We start from the raw sequence: 18,842 nt of genomic DNA on the forward strand, positions 1-18,842 counted from the left end.
TAGCAAATAGTCCAAACAATTTTTCCCCGTGAAATGGCTGCTTCGAGTTATTTATTCCATCAGATGAGATCTCTGACGGTGGTTTGCCTATGGTGGTGGCACTTTTTCCCTTTGGGTCCTTGCTTTCAACGGGAACCCGAGACTCCAACAAAACTCACGCCGGGGTGCCTTCAGTTTGCCCCGTCTGGCTCCGGTTGTCTTTGACCGCCCGTTTCCACGCGGATTCGGGGGCCGGAGCCGGGACGGCGCGGCCGGCCGCGCTACCGGGCCCTGCCCCAGCGCCCCGGGCCGGGGAGGGGAGGGGGGGCGTGTTGCTTTTTAACGGAAAAAGCTTTTGGCCAACTCCCATCCCCGCTCCCAGAAGCCGTCCGGGCGCGCGGGAGCGCCCCGGGAGCGGGAGGAGCCCGGCGGCGGGGCCCGGGGGCGGTGGCGGGGCTCGGGGCTGCCCGGCGGGGCGGGCGGTCCCCGCTCCCCTCGGCCGGGCTGCGCCGTGTGGCAGCGCCTCTGTCAATCAGCCTGACTTCACTCCTGCACGCCCTGTGTTTCCAGTATTATACCCCCGCCGCCTCCTGGTGTCTCTGCTTCGCTGCGAGCCGGGAGCGCGGCCGCCACTGCCGCTGCGGCTGCGGCTGGGCGAATGCGCGGGCGGCGGGGCGCGGGGCAGCGCTGAGCGGCGCGGAGAGGCGCGGAGAGGCGCGGAGCGGGGCTGCCTCCCGGCCCGACCCGGCTGCGGGCGGCGCGGCGCTCGGACGGCTGCGGGCAGCCCTGGGCGCCGGCCCCCGCGTCGGGCCGGGGCCGCCGCGATGGACCCTCCCGCGGGCATCGCCTGCCTCCTGCTCTGCTGGGCGCTCGCCCTGCCCGCCGGCGCCCTGCGCCGCCCTGGGGACAGAGGTAGGTCTCCGCCGCGGCCGCCCCGCCGCCTTTGGGCTGCTCGCTTTGCCCCGCCGCCGGTGCCTTGCAGCCCGCCCGTCTGAAGTCGCGGCTCCTCGCCCCGCGCCTTTCCGCTCCCCTTGAACTTCTTCTGCGGCTACTTTTGCCGGGTTTGCAGTTGTTTCCTGCAAGAGGCAGGCGGGGCCGGGGCCGGGGCCAGGGGCTCCCGCGCCTCCGGCGGGGAAGGGACGCGGGAGCCCCGCCGGCAGTGACAGCGCTGCGCCGGTGGCCGCAGCCCCGCGGAGGGGCGAGCCCCGGCGGGCAGGGCTCCCGGACATCCCCGTGCGGGATGAAGCACATGACAGCTCGTCTGCCTTCTCCTCGTCCTTCCCCGGCCGTCGCCGCCGTCCGAAACTCCCGGGGCTCCCGCTGACACCGCTGCCGATCGCTGCCCGTGCCCGTCACCAGTCGGCTCATCCCCGTCGCACCGGGGGTGGTTCGAGGGATGTGCCTTTCCTTTGCAGGCTTGACACCTGCACGCCGAGTCCCTACCCCTGCCCCTCCGGGCAGTCCCGAAGTGGATCAGCGCCCTCCCATCACCGCTGGCCACCCGGGTAGCCCCGAAGTTATCAAGGCGAGCCGGGCACCGGCCGGGTGGGCGGGGGTGCGGGGTCCCGGCTGGCGGGGCAGAGAGTGGCGGGACCCCGCTGCCTTGGCGGGAGTGCGGGGTCCTGGCTTGGGGGAGGAGGGGAGGCTCACGCTGCCGTCTGGTGCTCTGGGGAGCAAAAGGCAAGTTTGAATGAACTCTGCACACTTCATGCCGGTGACTGAAGTGCCCGTACAGAGTGCAGTGTCCATCTGCCTTATGTAAGTGTCTGCTGTGCTAATGAATAATGGAACAAAATCCCGCGGCATCAGGGTATGTTTAGTGCTAGTATCTCTCTCCTTTCTTGCTTTCTCCTTGTGAAGATGCAATCCTGAGGAATATCGAGGAGTACAGCCTTGTCATCCCCACCAGCACCGACTCAGAGGGCAGGTTCCTATCCCACCTGGTGTCTGGACCGCCAAAAGCACGCTTCAGGAGATCTGCAGAGGACTTGCAACGTGAAGCAGCAAATGAGCAAATATTTTACAACGTCACTGTTTTTGGAAGAGAGTTTCACTTCAGGCTGCGGCCAAACTCCAGGCTTGTGGCCCCTGGAGCAACAGTTGAATGGCAGGAGGACTCTGATGAGACTCACGTTGAACCTCTCTATGGGAATTGCCTCTATGTTGGGGATATCACTGATTTGCCAAACACTTCAGTCGCTATCAGCAATTGCGATGGGCTGGTAAGTTACTTTTGTTATTATATCAAAGATAATTAAATTAATTTCCGACAGTCTTTAAATATAAAATGTGTGGACTGTCAGAAACTCACACCTCATATGGTAACTGTGAATGCAAATTAACTAATGTTCCCTTGTGTGGGAATAGCTGCGCTGCACCAGGCACTTCTTTACAGACAGTGGCACTAGAACTTTGAGCACATGCTCTGTGGTAGCTACCCTGGAACAGAGCAGCTGAAGCCAGGGTTTATGTAGATTTGTGGTAAAGTTACTTGAGGGGTCTGACCCTTTGAAACAGAGGATGAAATGGCACGTTCTCCGCATCCTCTTCTACTTTTCACTTCCAGTCTGCGAAGGGAAATTTTAGAAGAGTTAATCTTGTATAATGGGCAGGACTGCCCTGGAAACAAATTTGATTGGTAAAATATGATTTTGCCCTGCAAAATTTTAGTCTATTCAGAGTCTGTTTTCATGGATCTTTCGCTCGGTGGGTTTCATTGCCTAATCAAGTGATCAATGGAAAGTTGCAAAAGAGTTTGAGTTTTACAAGCAAAACAGCTCCCTGTGATACGTTTCGCAAGGCTGTGTGCTTTAAAACTTGCTGCAGGTTTCTGTTCTGGAGTGCATGTTCAACAGTCAAATCATAACTCTTTGTCCCTGACATCCTAAACTGTCATGCTATCATTTGAACAGTAATTACTGCGCAGCCATTTGTTTAGTGAGAAAAGGGCTGTATTTTTGATAATGAACCATTTATCTAGCCAGTATTTTCTTGCTATACCATTTAGAAATCATAATTTTGAGATTACTTAATTTTAATGTATTCTGTTCTCTGCATAAAAAGCCAGTATGAGTCAGTTGTATTTCTATTTATTTAATCATAGAAAGTTGTTCATTTGCTGTGCCAAGAAGATAACATGTACTGAGATAGTATGTTGGCTTTCTGAGAATGGAAGGGAATCAAATACTTTTCCCCTTACTCTTGCCTTTCCTGTGGTTTCTTCTAGCCATGTGCATTCCTGTTTTGAGAAGCAGGTTTTAATGTTGCAGTTGTTTGATGTGGGCAGCTGTCTGAGGGCAAGAGGAACACTAGAACTGAGCAAGAAGAGCAATTCAGAAAGCAGAATATGAGCCTGCAGGCCCACCTCTGGTGTGGAAGCAGAAGTACTTTGCTCTCCACATACCTAGCACAGATCATTCTGTGTGAGGCAAAATTTACTTGCTCTGGGCATTGCAGAGCTGGGGTGAAGCCAAAGCTTTTCTTCCTTGTTCATCTCCACTAAAAAGCGGAGGAAGATCCTGTTGACGGCTGCTGCTTGCCTTGTGCTGGCTCTTCTCATCAGCACAGGTGACTGCAAGGGCAGTGGGGGAGCTGGTTCCTTCTTCCCCCCAGTGTTGGCCAGTGTGTGGAGTCCTTATGTTTGGAGAAGAGAGTTATGATAAAATATAATAGGAGCTAAACCCAAAGTATGGATAAGACTCTAGAGGTCCAAGGCCTCATATTGCATGTGTAAATGACAAAGTGTTTTTAAAATGCCGCTCTTTTCGTATTTCTAAGTAACTTCTAAGATGCAAAGGAATGAAGCCAGGCCTCAGTTCAGTGGCACTCATAAATAGCTAGAATCCAGAAAGCTACCAAAATAATTTTAGTTTTCAACCTGTATCCGCAACCTGTGTGCCTGCCTCTTTCCAGCATTCTTGTTTTCATTAGAAGCAGAGGAGTCTAGTGCGAGAGCTGCCATATTCTAATCTGGATGTCACCCTGGGTCTCGCATGGCACTGCAACTTCTGTGATTCTGCTAATATATTTGGAAATGGCTCACTCTTTCCTCCAGTGCGTATCTACATTGTAAATGTTGCAGGGCAGAGACCACGTTTGTTTTTGCCCGAGTCACTGAAGCCTTCCTGCAGGAAGCATTGCCTTAATACCTTTAAGCCTCTGGCCATAATGATTTCCCTGAGATTCTGCAGTAAATCTGTTGTGGAACAACAAATTGAACTTCAGTCCCTTGGGTACTATGTTCCATCTCTACCCATTCCCTCCATCTCAGTTTCTTTCTTTCTTGGGGGGGGAGAGGTTAGAACAGGTATCCGTAGAATTACACAAGCTCCAAGAAATGGTACTAGTGGTTCTCCAAAAGCCATGGCTCCGCAGACAGCAACAATGAGCATCTAACCCACTGAAATGAATGCTGCACTCAACTGTCTCTCACTCTACCTTTTTATTTCTTGTGTTTGCAAGGAGTATTGAAGAGTCTCAGATATTGCTGGCAAGACATTCTTGGAGACCACTGGGCTATATGTTATTCTCAGGTGTATTGGTATTTCAGCTGTGAATGAAGACATGGACAAGGCTATTCTCAACTGGTTTTCTATGTCCATTTTTTTGTTCACACTTAGTTTACTTCAGTGGAGAAATTCCATTGTATCATGGATTTTCTTTTGGTTGCCTAACAATATACATGCCATGGCCAATGTTCTAACATACCCCAAGTGTTTCCACCTCCTTTTCTAGATTACTCTGGAGATAGGGATGGTGGAGCTCTCTGACAACTGAGTTGTCAACTGACAGGTGTTAAAGTGGTTTGTTATAAACTTGCTTCATTTGATTCCTAGCATTTTCTTGAAGTGCTTGCTTTTGAAGGTGGTTTGGCGTCTGTCTGTGCTTCTGGTGGGCTTCCAGCTTTTGCATACAGTCATTAGGGCTGGAATAATATTTGAATTGAAGTTTCATAGTTTGATCTTTACATTGCAAACTTTTGTTAACTGAATCTGGTTCAAGTCAGTGAATGCATCTGCCACCTTGCCAACTTCTGATGTTATTTCCTCTGAACAACCCCTCTGGTTTGCACTTTACTGCCAACTGTGTCTTATTTTCCAATTCTTGTCTGAGAAGAGTCTGTCTGGTGGTATTGGTATTGCCAAAATGAGAAGTTGTTGGAAGGCACTTACATGAAAACAGTAGATCTGCGAACAGATTTTTGAACTGTACTATAAATGACCAAGGTGTTTAATCTTCAATAATCCTAAAAAATGAAAAGGTACAGTGAATGCATACACAGAATTATCGGCTGCCCTGACTGAGGAGATACAAAGTCAGTTTGGGTCCTCCAGTTTTCTGTAACAGAAGCCAGTGACAAAATTAGTTTTATTGACCTAAAAATCAAATCAGAAACAGATGAAGAGAACTTCTGAAGTATGCGATCTAGGTGTGTTTTCAGAGCTGAAATGGGTCTTTACGAATAGTTGGAAAGTTAAAGCTAATCAATAGCTTTTTAACAGCTCTCTGCTTATGGATGTGATTTTTACCATATAGAAAAAAAAAAGTTATGTGAAAGCTTTCCTACTTAGGATAAAAACACTCCGGACAATGTGGTATCATCTTGGTTGGCATGATAGCATTCAAACTCATTTTCCACTGCGTGGGCAGAACCAACACGGTCAGCTGTCAGCGGCCTGCAGACCATTGTGGAAGATACTGAACTATGAGTACGTTCTTGGTCCTTGGCCAGATCCTCACTTGTGGATGCAGTTGGAGGATGAGGGAGCTGGCTGTCCTCTCCAGGGGTTAATTGTGAAGGAGAAGCGCTTGGAGGCTGTAAAAATGCCATAAAAAATTACAGAGTTAGGATTATGGTGGACCTTCCAGATTATTGCCCGAACTATGGGAACTCCCGTTCTTCACCCCAGCAGATGAACCTGCTGTTGTAGAAGAACTCTTTATGTATCAGGATTTCTTTTTTTGATAAATACTTCTGCAATGCTTGAGGAAGATGTGCCAAAAATGTCTTCTTCAGGCTGTCAGGGTGGTAACGTTTCATTGTGGAACCTGAGAGACATAAACTCTCTCTCAGTCTCCTCATAACATTTTTAGCGCATGGGCTAGACTATGTGCTTAAACACAAGCAAATGAAGGAGAACCACAATATCAGCACCACATCTGGTATGGATAATGAGCACATGATTAAATTAGGCTGCAGCACAGAGTCAAACTTACTGACAGGATCCTAAATGATTGAGGATCACAGCTTCATGTTGCATAGTCAGTATGGTCTAGCACCCACTGAAGCAAACAGAGGAACATCAGTTTCTACAGCATAACATGATGTCTTAGCTCTGCTTCATTAGTATAGTCCTCTTCCTTTTTTAAAAGTTAAAATATCAGCTGCCCAAAAATTTTGCTATATTGTCATTAAAATGGGAAGTTATTAGAGGTGGACGTATAGAAAGTAAGCTATTCAGGACATTTATGGTTGTAGGTTTTCTTATGGAATGGTGAGCATTAACTCTGTTGGGGAACCAAGCCATACTCACCTTACTAGTATAATGGACACAAGTGTTTCTTCTTGTGTGATGAAATAGGCAGGGTTTGCTCTACAACATTTCAGTCTTTACTGTATGCTGTAATAACCCTCACAAACCGTTTGAGAGAAGCCCTTTGGCTGGCTGTTTGCCCAGATGCTATTGCTTCTAGAAATGCTTGGGAAGGCAGCAATGCTTCTTAGACTCCTGCCCAGTACTAATAGTAACCGTAGCACTGGGCTTACTGGGGTGGGTTTGTGGTGATATGTTCACTTTACTAGCCAGTCATGAATCTTCAGGAATTGACAGGTCCTTTGCCTACTGTTCAATGTAAGTGCGTGTCTGTCAATTGTCCCAAGACTTTCTTAAATATTATTTGTGTTATTAGTATTTTCCTCACTGTTTTAAATCAGATAATGGAATATTTTTATTTTCTGCAGTCTTTATTTTACAGGGAAATATTAATATAATCTAGTTTTAGGCACATCATGTAAATTGTAAGTGTAGGAACCCAGGTTCCAGATTCAGTCAATGTTGTTTTCTGAGAGCAATTCCAGCTACCCATGTGAAATGCCCACCTTTCTCCTTCCTGGAGGAATATTCCCTCCCTTCCTCCTGCCACATTCCCTGCATTCCTGAAGAATTTAAACACCTTGTGAAATCTGTCCTTGTTTAGTGTAATCCTGCTTCATTTTGAGCATGAGCTTGAGCTCTTTGAAGTCAGTGTTTTGAGGTTATATTCTTAAATACTTTCCTGACAGGGATGCTTTCTTGGAACAGGCCACAGAGCTGAAGCTGAATCTAACTCACCTTAGGTGGATCATGTAATTTGCCTGGATAAGAGGGTGAAGGATCTGCTCACAATTAATACACCAGGAGAAGACAAACATGCTTATATAACTGTGTTATATATTTTTTTTTTTTTCCCTTTTAGACATCCATCTCCTGCTTTCATATGGATTTACAATTTAGTTTAGTTTCTGTTTGGTCTGGTTTTTTTTGGATTACACTGATTTGTGAGGTAGCAAAAAAGCAGAACTCAAGGTAGCACAATATTGTCTTTAAAGTCTGGGCAGGTCGAGTGCCTGACAGTTAAAACAGATGCCTGCTACAAATAATTCCAGTAATTCTTCTTTTTGTATTCTAACTTCTTACAATTGACATTATGATCAGGTCGCATCAATTTTTAGTGGATTAACATTTGACATACATAACCTCTTCATTTGGGAGCATTTTCTCTTTAATTTAAAACAAAATCAAACCGAAGTTGCCATCTGTTTTTTGTGTAATGGCAAAAACCACTGTGGGCTTTTTTTTTTTGGACAAGTATAATACAGTGGCAGGAGAAATGCAAATAGTTCCTGTGACAGTACAGAGCAAAATTTCAAAGCCATTCTCTTTAAGAAAACAGCAGCCGTTCCTCTGCAGATGATTAGAGTGGGATCTCCATTAACGCACACAATCTTTTGAATTCAACTGGGGTCTCTACATGTTTAAGGCAAGCATGTATGTAAATTTTAACACAATCAGAGTCTGACTGCACATCCACATCCACACACCTGATATAAAAGACCTGCATTGCCTGACAGAAAGCAACGGGGCTATTTTGATGCCTAACTCTCAAGCATATCCATATGTTTTCACAGGACAGACACTTTGCTTCATAACCTGTTGTCTGGTTCTTTACTGTTCACGTCCCTGGCCAACACTAGCCTAGTTGGACAGCCCTTTCTGCTGTGTAAACTGCAGAGACTTTCCCTTTTAAATGTTTTAGTCTGAAATGCAGAGAGTGTAAACGTTACGATTCAGCCTCTAACTGGAGTAAATTATCCTCATTTTGCTGTCCTTAAAAAAGACTCTGTCATCAGTAGGTACTGTTTTTTTTCTTTGCATCTTCTGTGCATGGATCATCTCACCTACATTTTATCTGAGAGCAGAGTAAGTAATTTCCTACATCATACAGGTGGACACCATCTGGTTAGAATATCCTCGGGCAATCAAAACTGGTATCTTTGTGGTATGTTGTAGGCCTTTGGATAAAAGATAGGTATTTCCTTATGTCCTATTTGACCTTGTGTTGCGTTGTCCTCATTGTGGTAGTATCGCAGCTGTACTACCCTCTTTGACCACAAAAGAACTAATTTTCCAACCAGAATATTAAACCATGTACGTCCAAGAAAATGTGCCTAATGGCTCCTTCTACTTTTCATCTTAAAAGATCCAAATATAGTACCTAATTTTGATAAGATCATAATTACTTTCTGGGGTAAGCAGAACATCTATTTTGAGAAGTCTGTCCCTCTTCAGCTTCCAAAGGTGTGTCCCTTGAAAAACGCTATTAGCTTACTTAGCCACCAGCTCAGTGCTTCCTCATGGTGTGGCAAGGTGTTTCAGTATTCTCTGAGAATGTAACGGTTCAGCCTTCTGCAAATGGCAAGACATTCCCATGTTTTGAGTTAATTACATATTTATCTTTTGCTACAGAAGGTTGGGAAATATTTTTTTGGATCAGCCAGAGTTCCAGCTGTTGCATGGAGCAGGACCTTTTCTCCACAGATCACACTAGTATTCTATTCAACCTACTTCCGAGCGCTTTTTATTAATGGTGACTGTTGCTTTGTAAGCAGGTCATGCCATTGCTTAATTGCACACTAGGACATTTCTCATACTGGGTCTGATTAAAACAGAGAATCAGGGAGCAGGTCTTCAGTCTCTTGTAGGGGGTTGCACAACCTTGCATTTGCTTCCCATGAATAGCTCTGATGAGCACAACCTCTTTTTCAAATCACCTTCTCCCTTTATTGCTTTCCTCCCTCCAAAGTTTCAGTAAGTTCTTGAACACATCACATCTGGTTTCTTTAGCCTCTTTATCTGTGTGTGTTTTAAATTCATCTTTGTTTGCAGAGTCTTGACACAGCGGGTTCCCAGTTTTAATAGTCTGCGAAATGAAAGGCCCACATTTCACATGCTATTTTCAGCACCGTTCTATTAAACTGTAACATTGAAAAGAAGAGTGTCCTCTTCAAGTGGTGAAGAGCACGTTGCTTCCTCATAGCTAAATCACAGTCTCTGCTATAGATCATCTGAGTTATCCCCAGGTCTCAAAATGTCTGGTACTTTCCTCAAATCTGCAGTTCTTGGAGTCATAGGTGTGAATCTCAGCATCAATTTTTAACTTTTTCTTCTAAGTAACTGTTTTCTGTTTAAAGTGTTTTTAACTAAGAGTTTCCCTCAAGGAAAAGACAGAGAAACATAAGTTGTGTTTCTTGAAGTCTTGAAAATCACCAGGCCTGTGGAAATCATCCCAAGTATGTTGTTTTGAAGGTGTCATTTTACAGTACAGTGAGTCTCTCTTAACATCTCATTGCTACTGAGAAGGATAATCCTGTTCCCCTGGCTGCTCCCCATGCTGTGCTTCCCATTCCTCCCCTGCTCCAGCACCCTGCTTCTCTTACTCCACTGTACGTTGATCTAGAGAGTGAGTGGCCAAACCAGTGAATGGCTGCCTGCAAGTTTAGCTGCTTGAACTAGTTCTCTGTGGGGTGAGATGGACGTCTGTATAGGTAAAGGGATGAATGTGGAAACATCCTCAGCTGGGCTCGAGGAGAAAACTGAGATTGCTCCTTCAATAACAGATAGACTCAAGCTGTATTTTAAAACCATATCCTTAGTCTCATGATTTTGAAATGGCCTGTGCCTTTCAGCTTCAGAAGTTGGATAAACAAATTGTTCTGCTCTGCAGATGATGGCTTTCCATCATCCATTTTATTTTGCAATAAAATTCCACTGCCATTGGAGGCGAGTGTTATGGGATCAGAGATAGGAATGGAGTTTGCTGCTGCGGGGAGGAGAAGAGTCATTCTGGTGGTAGAAGGGAGGGTGGAAGCAGCAGTCAGAAGGGCAAGGCAAGGTGCTGAATGGTAAAAACAAACCAGAGATGGTGATCCCTCCTGTCTTGCGTGTACTTCTGAGAGCGTTTGTCCACTGGCGTGTGTTACGTGGTCTGGCTGCCCACTGGGGGAAGATTCAGTCACTGAGTGTGGTAACTTTGGTATCATTTTAGCCTCTCTGGTGCCACAGGGAGAACCTGCCCTGACCACTAATTTATATACTTGCCTTTTTTTTTTTTTCATGTCCCTTGTAGGACAATATCTACTAATGTGTTTGTTTTCCAAAACTTTGCTTTGCTAAAATTGAAGTCCCATTTGTACAACTTGCTGTTACTCTTTGGTCTTGGTATCCTAAGTGTGTTATAGTTTATCAGCGTTCCCTTCAGGTTTAAATTCTTTCTTATTCCCTTTATATTGGTTTATGTCAAATTTAACGTTTTGCCTCTTTATTGCTGCACTCATGACCTTTATCTTCAAAATAAATAAATAGAATTAATTCGTCACTTGTGCATCTCTCCATGGAGAATGCAGAGGTTGAAATTGCCCAGGGACTGTGGTACTTTCTGACTCTCACACCTGCAAAGTACAGTATTACCATTTTTCTTTTGATGTGGTGATCTATAAATAAAGCTACTTCAACTTCCTTCCTACTGTCATTCCCTTTAACCTTTCCTGTAGTTGCCACCTCTGTGTTTGAATTTCATTACATGGTCAGACTACTTTTTCCAAGCATTTAACCTCTAGCCCAGTGGACCTCAGGGGACAGATTGCAATCCATTTTCTACTGAAATTAAGCATGAAACCTACTAATGCTGTAATGAGGAAGAGTCGGTGAACATCATTGGTATCTTTGTGGATAAGAAGAGCTCTTTCTATCTGTAACTATTTAAAGCTAATTTAATGCATTTAAGTTATTTCTCTTCACTAGGTTTGTTGACTATTGGTAGCTGCTGTTACTGATCTTTAATGAGGTTGAACTATTTCTACAAGATTTTTGAAGCAAGAAAACTAGAAGGAAGCACCTGGTCAACATTTAAACTAGTCTTTAAAAGACATAAAAGCATAATATATTTCTGAGGTTTTAGGACGGCACAGTGCTACATCTTAATTTAGGCCATGAGTCTTTAAGCCCTTATTAATGTGTTTTTTGATTTACTACCACTGTGAGAATAATGAAGTTGACGTGTGGAAGAGAAGAAACTGCACAGCTAACTAGCAGGCTGGCCAGCAGCTCTTCCTGACCTCTTTTACCCCATCACTTGCAGTACTTATAAGAAGCAGTTCATGAAATGCCCAGAGTAATTGAGTTTTGTATCCAATTCAGCATGTTTCTACAGGAGCCCTGAATGTAGGTCTCTCAGCCTGCTGTTGTGCCCGCTTCCCTCCATTGCAGGATGGTCCCTCTTTTGGGCCTGCCTCCTTCCTCTGTGCCCTGTGGACTGCGGGGCTGCAGCAGCTTCCAGTGATTCCAGTGGGCAAACTCATCCAAAGGCATCTCCACACTACGCACCTGGAAGGACAGAAACTGCAGATTCAGTGCTACTCTTGCATAATTTGGCCTGTAGGAGGAGTTTCTTTTTCAAGTTGTGCTTCTGAACGCGTGCTTTTTGGCATGGTATAGTGAATATTGTACTCAGTATAGGATGAAGAAAGTTAAAATAATATGGCAAGTATTATTAATAGTTTTTAGTAATTATTAATAATACAGCAAGGAAAGAGACGGCTTATTTTCTTGGCAGTAAAAATATTTGAAGAGCTAAACACAGTAGTAAACCATTTGAATTTTTATACAAATATAGTAAAATGATATAATTTAGAAGGGGAGAGGGGAAAGCACAGATTTTACTCCAAAAAGTTGCTAATATATCTGATATTTCCCCCACATGCAAAAGACAGAACTAACAATACCTGCTCTAAGCAGATGCATTTTGCATGTTTTCCCATTGCCAAGTGTGTGACTCCCGAGGCTGGTACAAGGGCCGGTTTCCATGGCTGTTACACCAGTTGAAGGGGAGACCTGTTTGCAGGACAGAGCCTGTAGTTCGGAAGTGGAAAAAGAGCCTGCAGAAATGCAGAGATTAACTAAGGGTAGGTGGCAGCACAGGCTGTGGTTACTGTTTTAATAGTGGTTTTATTTGTTTGAAATCATGGCTTTTGGGTGAATCATGTTCATCCAACCCATACGCAGAAGTATATACTTGATTCTTTAGAGTGTTAAAATTGCTAGGGTTATTTCTTTCCCCAAGCAGAGGAGCTGTGGAAGGAATGTGAGAGATGTTGTTTGGAAAGCATTCTGCAAACCAGAATGTATTTAAAAAACAGTCCTTGAGAAATAATCACTACCTGATGATGAAGACAGCTGAGCTGGGCCAAGAGTCTTTCACGTGCCAACACTCTCTCACGTGACAGGAGTTATATTGGAAGCTGGCAGGCTTTGAAGCTTGCAAGGCTGAAAATGTCTAAAAATTTTCATAAACTTAAACTAAGTAATAGCTAGATAAAAATATGGCTTTGAAACTTTTCATAACACCTCTCTGTAGAACAGTGTAAACCTACCTGAGGTCACAATCTTTTACCTATTGGGAAAAAAACCGCCCCAAAATTCAGAAGCACAAGTTTTACACCACCTCAGTTCAATACCAATAAAGAGCTTAGGGATGAAGAAGTTTTAGGGATGAATTTGGATTGATTTCAGATTTATAGCAAAGCTTCATATCTGAGTTTCCTAATAGTTTTCGGTTTCATTGTGAAAATGACAGACCCACCATTCATCAGTAAACCAAAATATTTAATCCCCAAATAAATGCTAGAGGTGTCTGTCAATATTACATTTGTTTGCAAAGTTATGTTAAGGCTGACATAAGCAGTAAGTGTAAAAATGCGATTAATCAAAGGATGATTTATCACTCTGAAAGAGGAATATGAAGCTCAGTCTGGCTAAATAATAGACAAGCAAAGAAAGACAAGGCAATTTACAAGATGTTTTGAATTAATGTAAACTCCTCAGTAGGTAAAGGGTGATGAATTTGCTATTAAAAATTTTTAGTTCACTCCAGTTAAATTAAGGCCAACAATAATCATACACATCTTATAAAATAGAATAAAAATCCTGAACCTATGAAAATGTATCATAATCTTGCATTTATCTAAACAGAGAATTACACAGGAAAAATAGACCTATATAAATTTTTATGTCATGGTCCAGCATCATTTTGCATAAAGGCCTGGGAAGTCCCATGGCAAGTGGCTGATCTTTGGGTTTGCTCCAAAGTTGTTGAAGTAAACATGTTTAGTTTCATTGGTTTCATTTGGCTTTGTATGGGCAGGTTGATTAGCAAAGAATTTGGGACAAAGAGCAGGCTATGGAGTATTCCACATCATAACCTCGTCTTTCACCTTGTTCTCTGTCCCCTGGTGTGGTGGCAGTGGTGGTGGTAAGAGAGGCGAGTACGAGAGGCTCACGTGAAGCTTTTCCATTGCTGTTTATACCCCGTATGCTGGATGAAACAGGACAGAACTGCATGCTTCTAAAACTGAAATAGCTCTGCTAAACCTCCTTCCCTTCTGCCTCACACCACATCCCCACCACAGAAGAGGTGATGCATTAAGCGAGGGGGAGGGATCAGGAGAAACCCTCCTCTTGTCCATGCCAGGAAGATGAGGCAATTCCAGCTGCCTTGAATTTGCAGGCTCATCCTGACAGCTCTTTTGTCTCTTTCTTCCTATGAAGATGGGGCCAGAAAGTAGAAAGATTTTCCTGCTTACTGAAGTTTCCCATTTTTGCTTCTGCACTGCTGGAGGTGGGGTGGTGGGAAGAGCTTTCTCTGCCTATCTGAGATTATTAGCTCTAACCACAATAAAACTAGCATCACTTGCAAAAAAACCCCAAAATGCCAAAGTCAACCCCCCAAATCAAAAAAACCCAAGTCATGAGAGAGAGAGAGAGAGCAACATGAGAAAAACTTTAATTGCACATCTGTTCAACAGACTTCCATGATAATTCAGCAACAGCTAATTGAAACTCCTGGATTGCAAATATGCTTTCAGCCAGACTGGAGTTTACTTTCTCTGATGCAATCTCCTTTCAACTCCCCATTGCCTTCTGAGAGCCTAGTGGTCAGGATTCCAACAATCTGTCACTAGATGGGAAAATTAAAAGTTGGGTCTATTCAATTATAATGAGCCAAACCTCTGCTAATCCACATCATCGTGTCTCCATGGATTTCTGGGAGCTCTGTCACTTTGCATTAGCTGAGGACCTGGCCTTATGTAATTAGATGCTTTCACACTCTTCTGGTGACATGCCCTCCTCTGACAGTCTGGATTGTAGGGTACCATGGTTTGCAGAGAGATGACGCTCGTTCTTGGGAGGCAGCAAGACACGCAAGATCTGTGAATGTGTATGCACTATTAACATGACATTTTGTTAGGTAATATATTCAGGATTTGTTTACATACCTGGAAATAGCAAAATGCATTGGAAGAGGAAACCAGGCATCCTGGCGCCTCTGAAGGTTCTCAGAGTCCTTGGTCATGAATGGGCAGATGGGTTAAAGGCACAGCTGTGGTGCTCTTTGTTCTCAGGCAAAAGCATGAGCTTGCTGAAGGCCTCATGGCTTCCTGTCTCTGAATTACAATGCTGATGTAATTTTTGTGACATTTTCATGTTATCATACAAGCTTGTAGAAATCATGACACCACTGGCAAAACTATTGAATAAATATGATGTTAGAAGTGAAATTAATCCGTGATGGATATACTTAGGTCTTTGAAGGGTTTACCTGCTTCTGGCAATTTGGTGTTCTTTGGGGTGATTGAAAGAGGCGTTTGCTTTGAAGTGTTTGTGCCTAGGTAATGTTTTTGTAGTGCACTTCCAGAATGAACTCCATGCAGTCTTTAACCCAAGGATATAATTTTGGAATATTGAATTGCTGCTTGCAAGTCCTACAGTATGTTCTAGCTATCCCATTGTGGGAAGCTCTTGTTTTTTTCTCTTTTCATTTTATATTTGTTTAAATTAAGACCACTTTTCACTGACGTCAAATACCTATCAGGTCAAATTTAATCCTCTATATATCTCTTCCATGCCACTGAGTCTATTGCTTTGACTTAATACAGTGTCGACATTTGCAAGGAATCTACTAAATCCTTGGGTTTAAATTGTATTTTGTTGTTAGGACGTCACATTCATAACTAAAAAAGGCAGAGTCACAGGCAGAACTTCAGATATAGAGGCTACTTAGTGACCTATATGGCGTTGGTGACAAATTGTGAAACGCTTTAAAGTATCCTTTGAAAGAACGATGAAGATAGACCGACCCCTGAGGAAGTTCTGATCTTTTGTAGGCTGCTTTATGGAAGAGTTGTTAGCACTCAAAGAGGGCAACTGAACATGGATCAGAAAGTGCTGGAACATTTTACCAAGCTGAAAACTCAGAGAAATTTTGAAATGGAATTGAGATGCTTCAGTGGAGTTGCACTTTTGACTACTTCTAATTAGGAGAAATGACCTTACAGCTTCGCTGTGATGCTGCAGTGTCATGAGGGAGCAGAACATGGTGACAGTGACACACAGGGAGCATCTTGTCATAAAGCTGCCCATTTGGCTCCGTGCTCCCTTGCCAGCCTTTTGTCCAGCCTTAGTTCTTTTAAACTTCATCTTTTGGTGAACCACCTAGTGAAGACTGCTGGGGGCATTCTGTCATACCAATCAGAAGAACATCCATCACCGCTGGTGTTGGCCATAGGAGGAGTGCAGGTTGCCTGAAGTTTGATATAGAGAGTCCTGTTCCTACTTAGTAGCTGGTCTCCATAAGCTTCTTTACCATCCATGCAAGTTGGCCCTGTCCGTGTTTCCCAGCCTTGTAAAGTGGTGGCAGTGGGGGCAAAGCAGAGAGACAAAAGTGGGCAGGCAGCTACCTTTGCTCCAAACCCTTCAGGTATTGACTATAGCTCAAATATCACTAAGAACCTGGCTTAGTCCCTAATAAAGAGATTCTCTTTTTCTTCTTGGACTACTTTACCTGCTGCGTTTGGCCAGTGTCTGAAGACAGCTATAGACACAATATGGTTGATTCTGGGAATAGCCTTACTCTGCAAAGAGTACTGCACAGGTAATCTAATATCCTATTTATAATTTTTGGTGCTTCTTGAAACCTGAAAGCACTAGGCAGTGCCAGAGGGTAGCACAGTACACTGGCTAGGTTAGCCCTAATACTTGCGTTTTCTAGTCTGTGTGGAGGCAGCGTTCTCCTGATGATGATGTCCTCCCTGGAGGTGGTTCTATGTGATAGGCAAGCCTGTAGGTTCTTACTCCTCACCTTCACAGAGCCAGGGAACTTGTCAGCATTGCTCCTTTGCCGAAGAATGTGGAGCAAATGGCTGTCTTTGAAATTGCTGCCAGGAGGTGGTTAATGCACCCCACTACCTTTAATGGGTTTGAATTCCAAAGCTCCACAGATTGAAAGTCTACCTCCCCACAGGCTGCTGCTGGGCTGGTGTACAGTACCGCTCTCCTTTTCACGAGCTGGAAATACTTCCTTCACTGGAGAAAAATGCATTGTGGTCCCTGTGGAGGAACGTAGTGTTCAGAGCAGCAAGATGACTGTGTCTGTGTGTGATCTGGGGGAGAGGAAGGGACGGGTCAGAAAAAAGGCCAAAGGAAAGAGCAGTTAGAGGCATCTGATCAATGTCAGCAGAGCAAGATGCTGAGCCCTGGCACTGGCATGCTGAAGTGATGAGAATAGCTTATGAGTAGCCCATGCAGCAGGAATGAGCAGAAAACACTGTATTTATTGACTGTTCACAACAAAATCCTTGTTCACTGAATACTCTCCTTTAAAAAGTACCTCCAGAAGGGAGAATGAAGCAAGAAGTGATGTCTGCATTTATCCTCAGTGCTAGTCTGCAGGGCAGGGCTGGAACACTGACTCCATTTGAGAGCAAACTGAACTTATTGCATCTCACAAACCAGTATGTGTGACAGTATAAGGTGAGCCAGGGCTGTCCAGAGGCACTGGGCAGCTGGGAGCAGAGAGCTGGAGGCGCGTGTGCACATCACCAATGTGTCCCATGTGCTGCAGGACAGTCCCCTCCAGAGCTGCTGTGATTGATTATGCAGGAAGGGTTCACAGCTCCAACCCAGAAGGGACTGAATGACCTCCCATCCTCATCCTGGATTTTATTCCTTCTCTGTTAACGTTCTGACAAAGCTGTTTCCAAGGAAAGTTGTCTCCCAGCCTGCTGTGCTGCCAGGCTGGACTAGTGTGAAATAAAAAAACCCTGTCGAAACCAACAGCAAGGTTTGGTTCTTTTGTTAAAAAGTGTTCCGTGGCTCTACTGCTGAGTCAGCATTGGTGGGATGTGAGTTCTGAATGTGATTTCTGTGGTCAAACTTTGCAAAAAGCTTTGATGCTTAATGTGCTGGTCAATTAAAGTGTGCTGCTACGTAAGAAATGATGCAGTGGCTTTGTGCGGCTTGGTTGGTATTACCAAAATGGGTCAAAAGTATCAGAAGAAGGTTTAGTATCCTTGTTTACATAGTATAATTTTTATCACTTTGCGGTTCATTAATTTCTGCAGTGACTAGGGTATAGTCTAAGAGCAGAAAGCCTCCTCTCTCTCTCTGTATGATAAAAATAGCTGGTGCTCTCTCCTGCTAATTTGATTGAAGCGGTTATGGAAGTTCAGCTCTGTTACATGTAATACTGACCGGTCCACTGAACAGGGCCTCCTTCAGTCAGACGTTGACTGTCTTCATGCCACTTGGCCAGGTTTGGATGTTGTCTGGCCAAATAGCTTTAATGGGTTAATCACGTTGGTGAAATTTTTTTCAGAGCAGCCCAACAGATAAGCTGTGTTGGCACAACTAAGGTGGTGCCAGAGAAATAACAAGTGTCTGGGGGCAGGACCTTTTAAATACAGTTGTATTGCCAAATCTGTCTTCCCACAAGGTGAAGTCTCACGTACTTGCACAATGTGGGAGCCACACGAATAGCTTCGGCAAGATGTAACCTTTTGCTGCCCTAATCGTGGCAAAGTTTTTCACGGAGAAGTGGTGCATACATTTAGATTCCTTCTGACACTTTAATCAGACTGGTAAAAAAGGGCTGTCGAGCTGGTTTTATGAGATGTTCCATAATGAGATTTACTTTAAAGTGAATAAAAAACCTTAAGAGGGTTTTAAGATTGTACTTTAAAATGTAAGCTTGGTCTATCTATTATTTTCCTAAGGGTCTTTTTTTTGATTCTGGTACTAATTCAGGAGTTGGTCCAAAGCCCATTAACATAAATGAAAAGAGTTTTATTGACTTTGATGGGATTTGGATCATGCTGCTCTAATTAAATAGTAAAGTATCCATTAGCAGTGAAGAAAACAGAAGAGAGGAGAGCCAAATATTGTTGTGATGAACCCTGTGAAGTTGAGTGAACTGCAGCCAAAGTCTCAATATCT

At 44.1% G+C, this 18,842-nt stretch overlaps 1 protein-coding gene across 2 annotated transcripts in view; it reads left to right on the forward strand.

The window, feature by feature from the left end:
• Positions 1-364: 364 nt before the first annotated feature.
• ADAMTS2 (ADAM metallopeptidase with thrombospondin type 1 motif 2) overlaps positions 365-18,842 on the forward strand; it is a 185,730-nt gene continuing 167,252 nt past the window's right edge. Inside the window, exons 1-3 of one of the 2 annotated variants that reach the window (XM_075102790.1) lie at positions 365-891; positions 1,395-1,484; positions 1,840-2,201. In XM_075102790.1, coding sequence (XP_074958891.1) covers positions 804-891; positions 1,395-1,484; positions 1,840-2,201 — 540 coding nt within the window. In that variant the 5' untranslated portion in view covers positions 365-803. The remainder of the gene's footprint in view (positions 892-1,394; positions 1,485-1,839; positions 2,202-18,842) is intronic. The other variant, XM_075102788.1, reaches the window with a different exon arrangement.

The sequence above is a fragment of the Phalacrocorax aristotelis genome, chromosome 8 (genome assembly GCF_949628215.1).
Source record: "Phalacrocorax aristotelis chromosome 8, bGulAri2.1, whole genome shotgun sequence".
Lineage (NCBI taxonomy): Eukaryota > Metazoa > Chordata > Aves > Suliformes > Phalacrocoracidae > Phalacrocorax > Phalacrocorax aristotelis.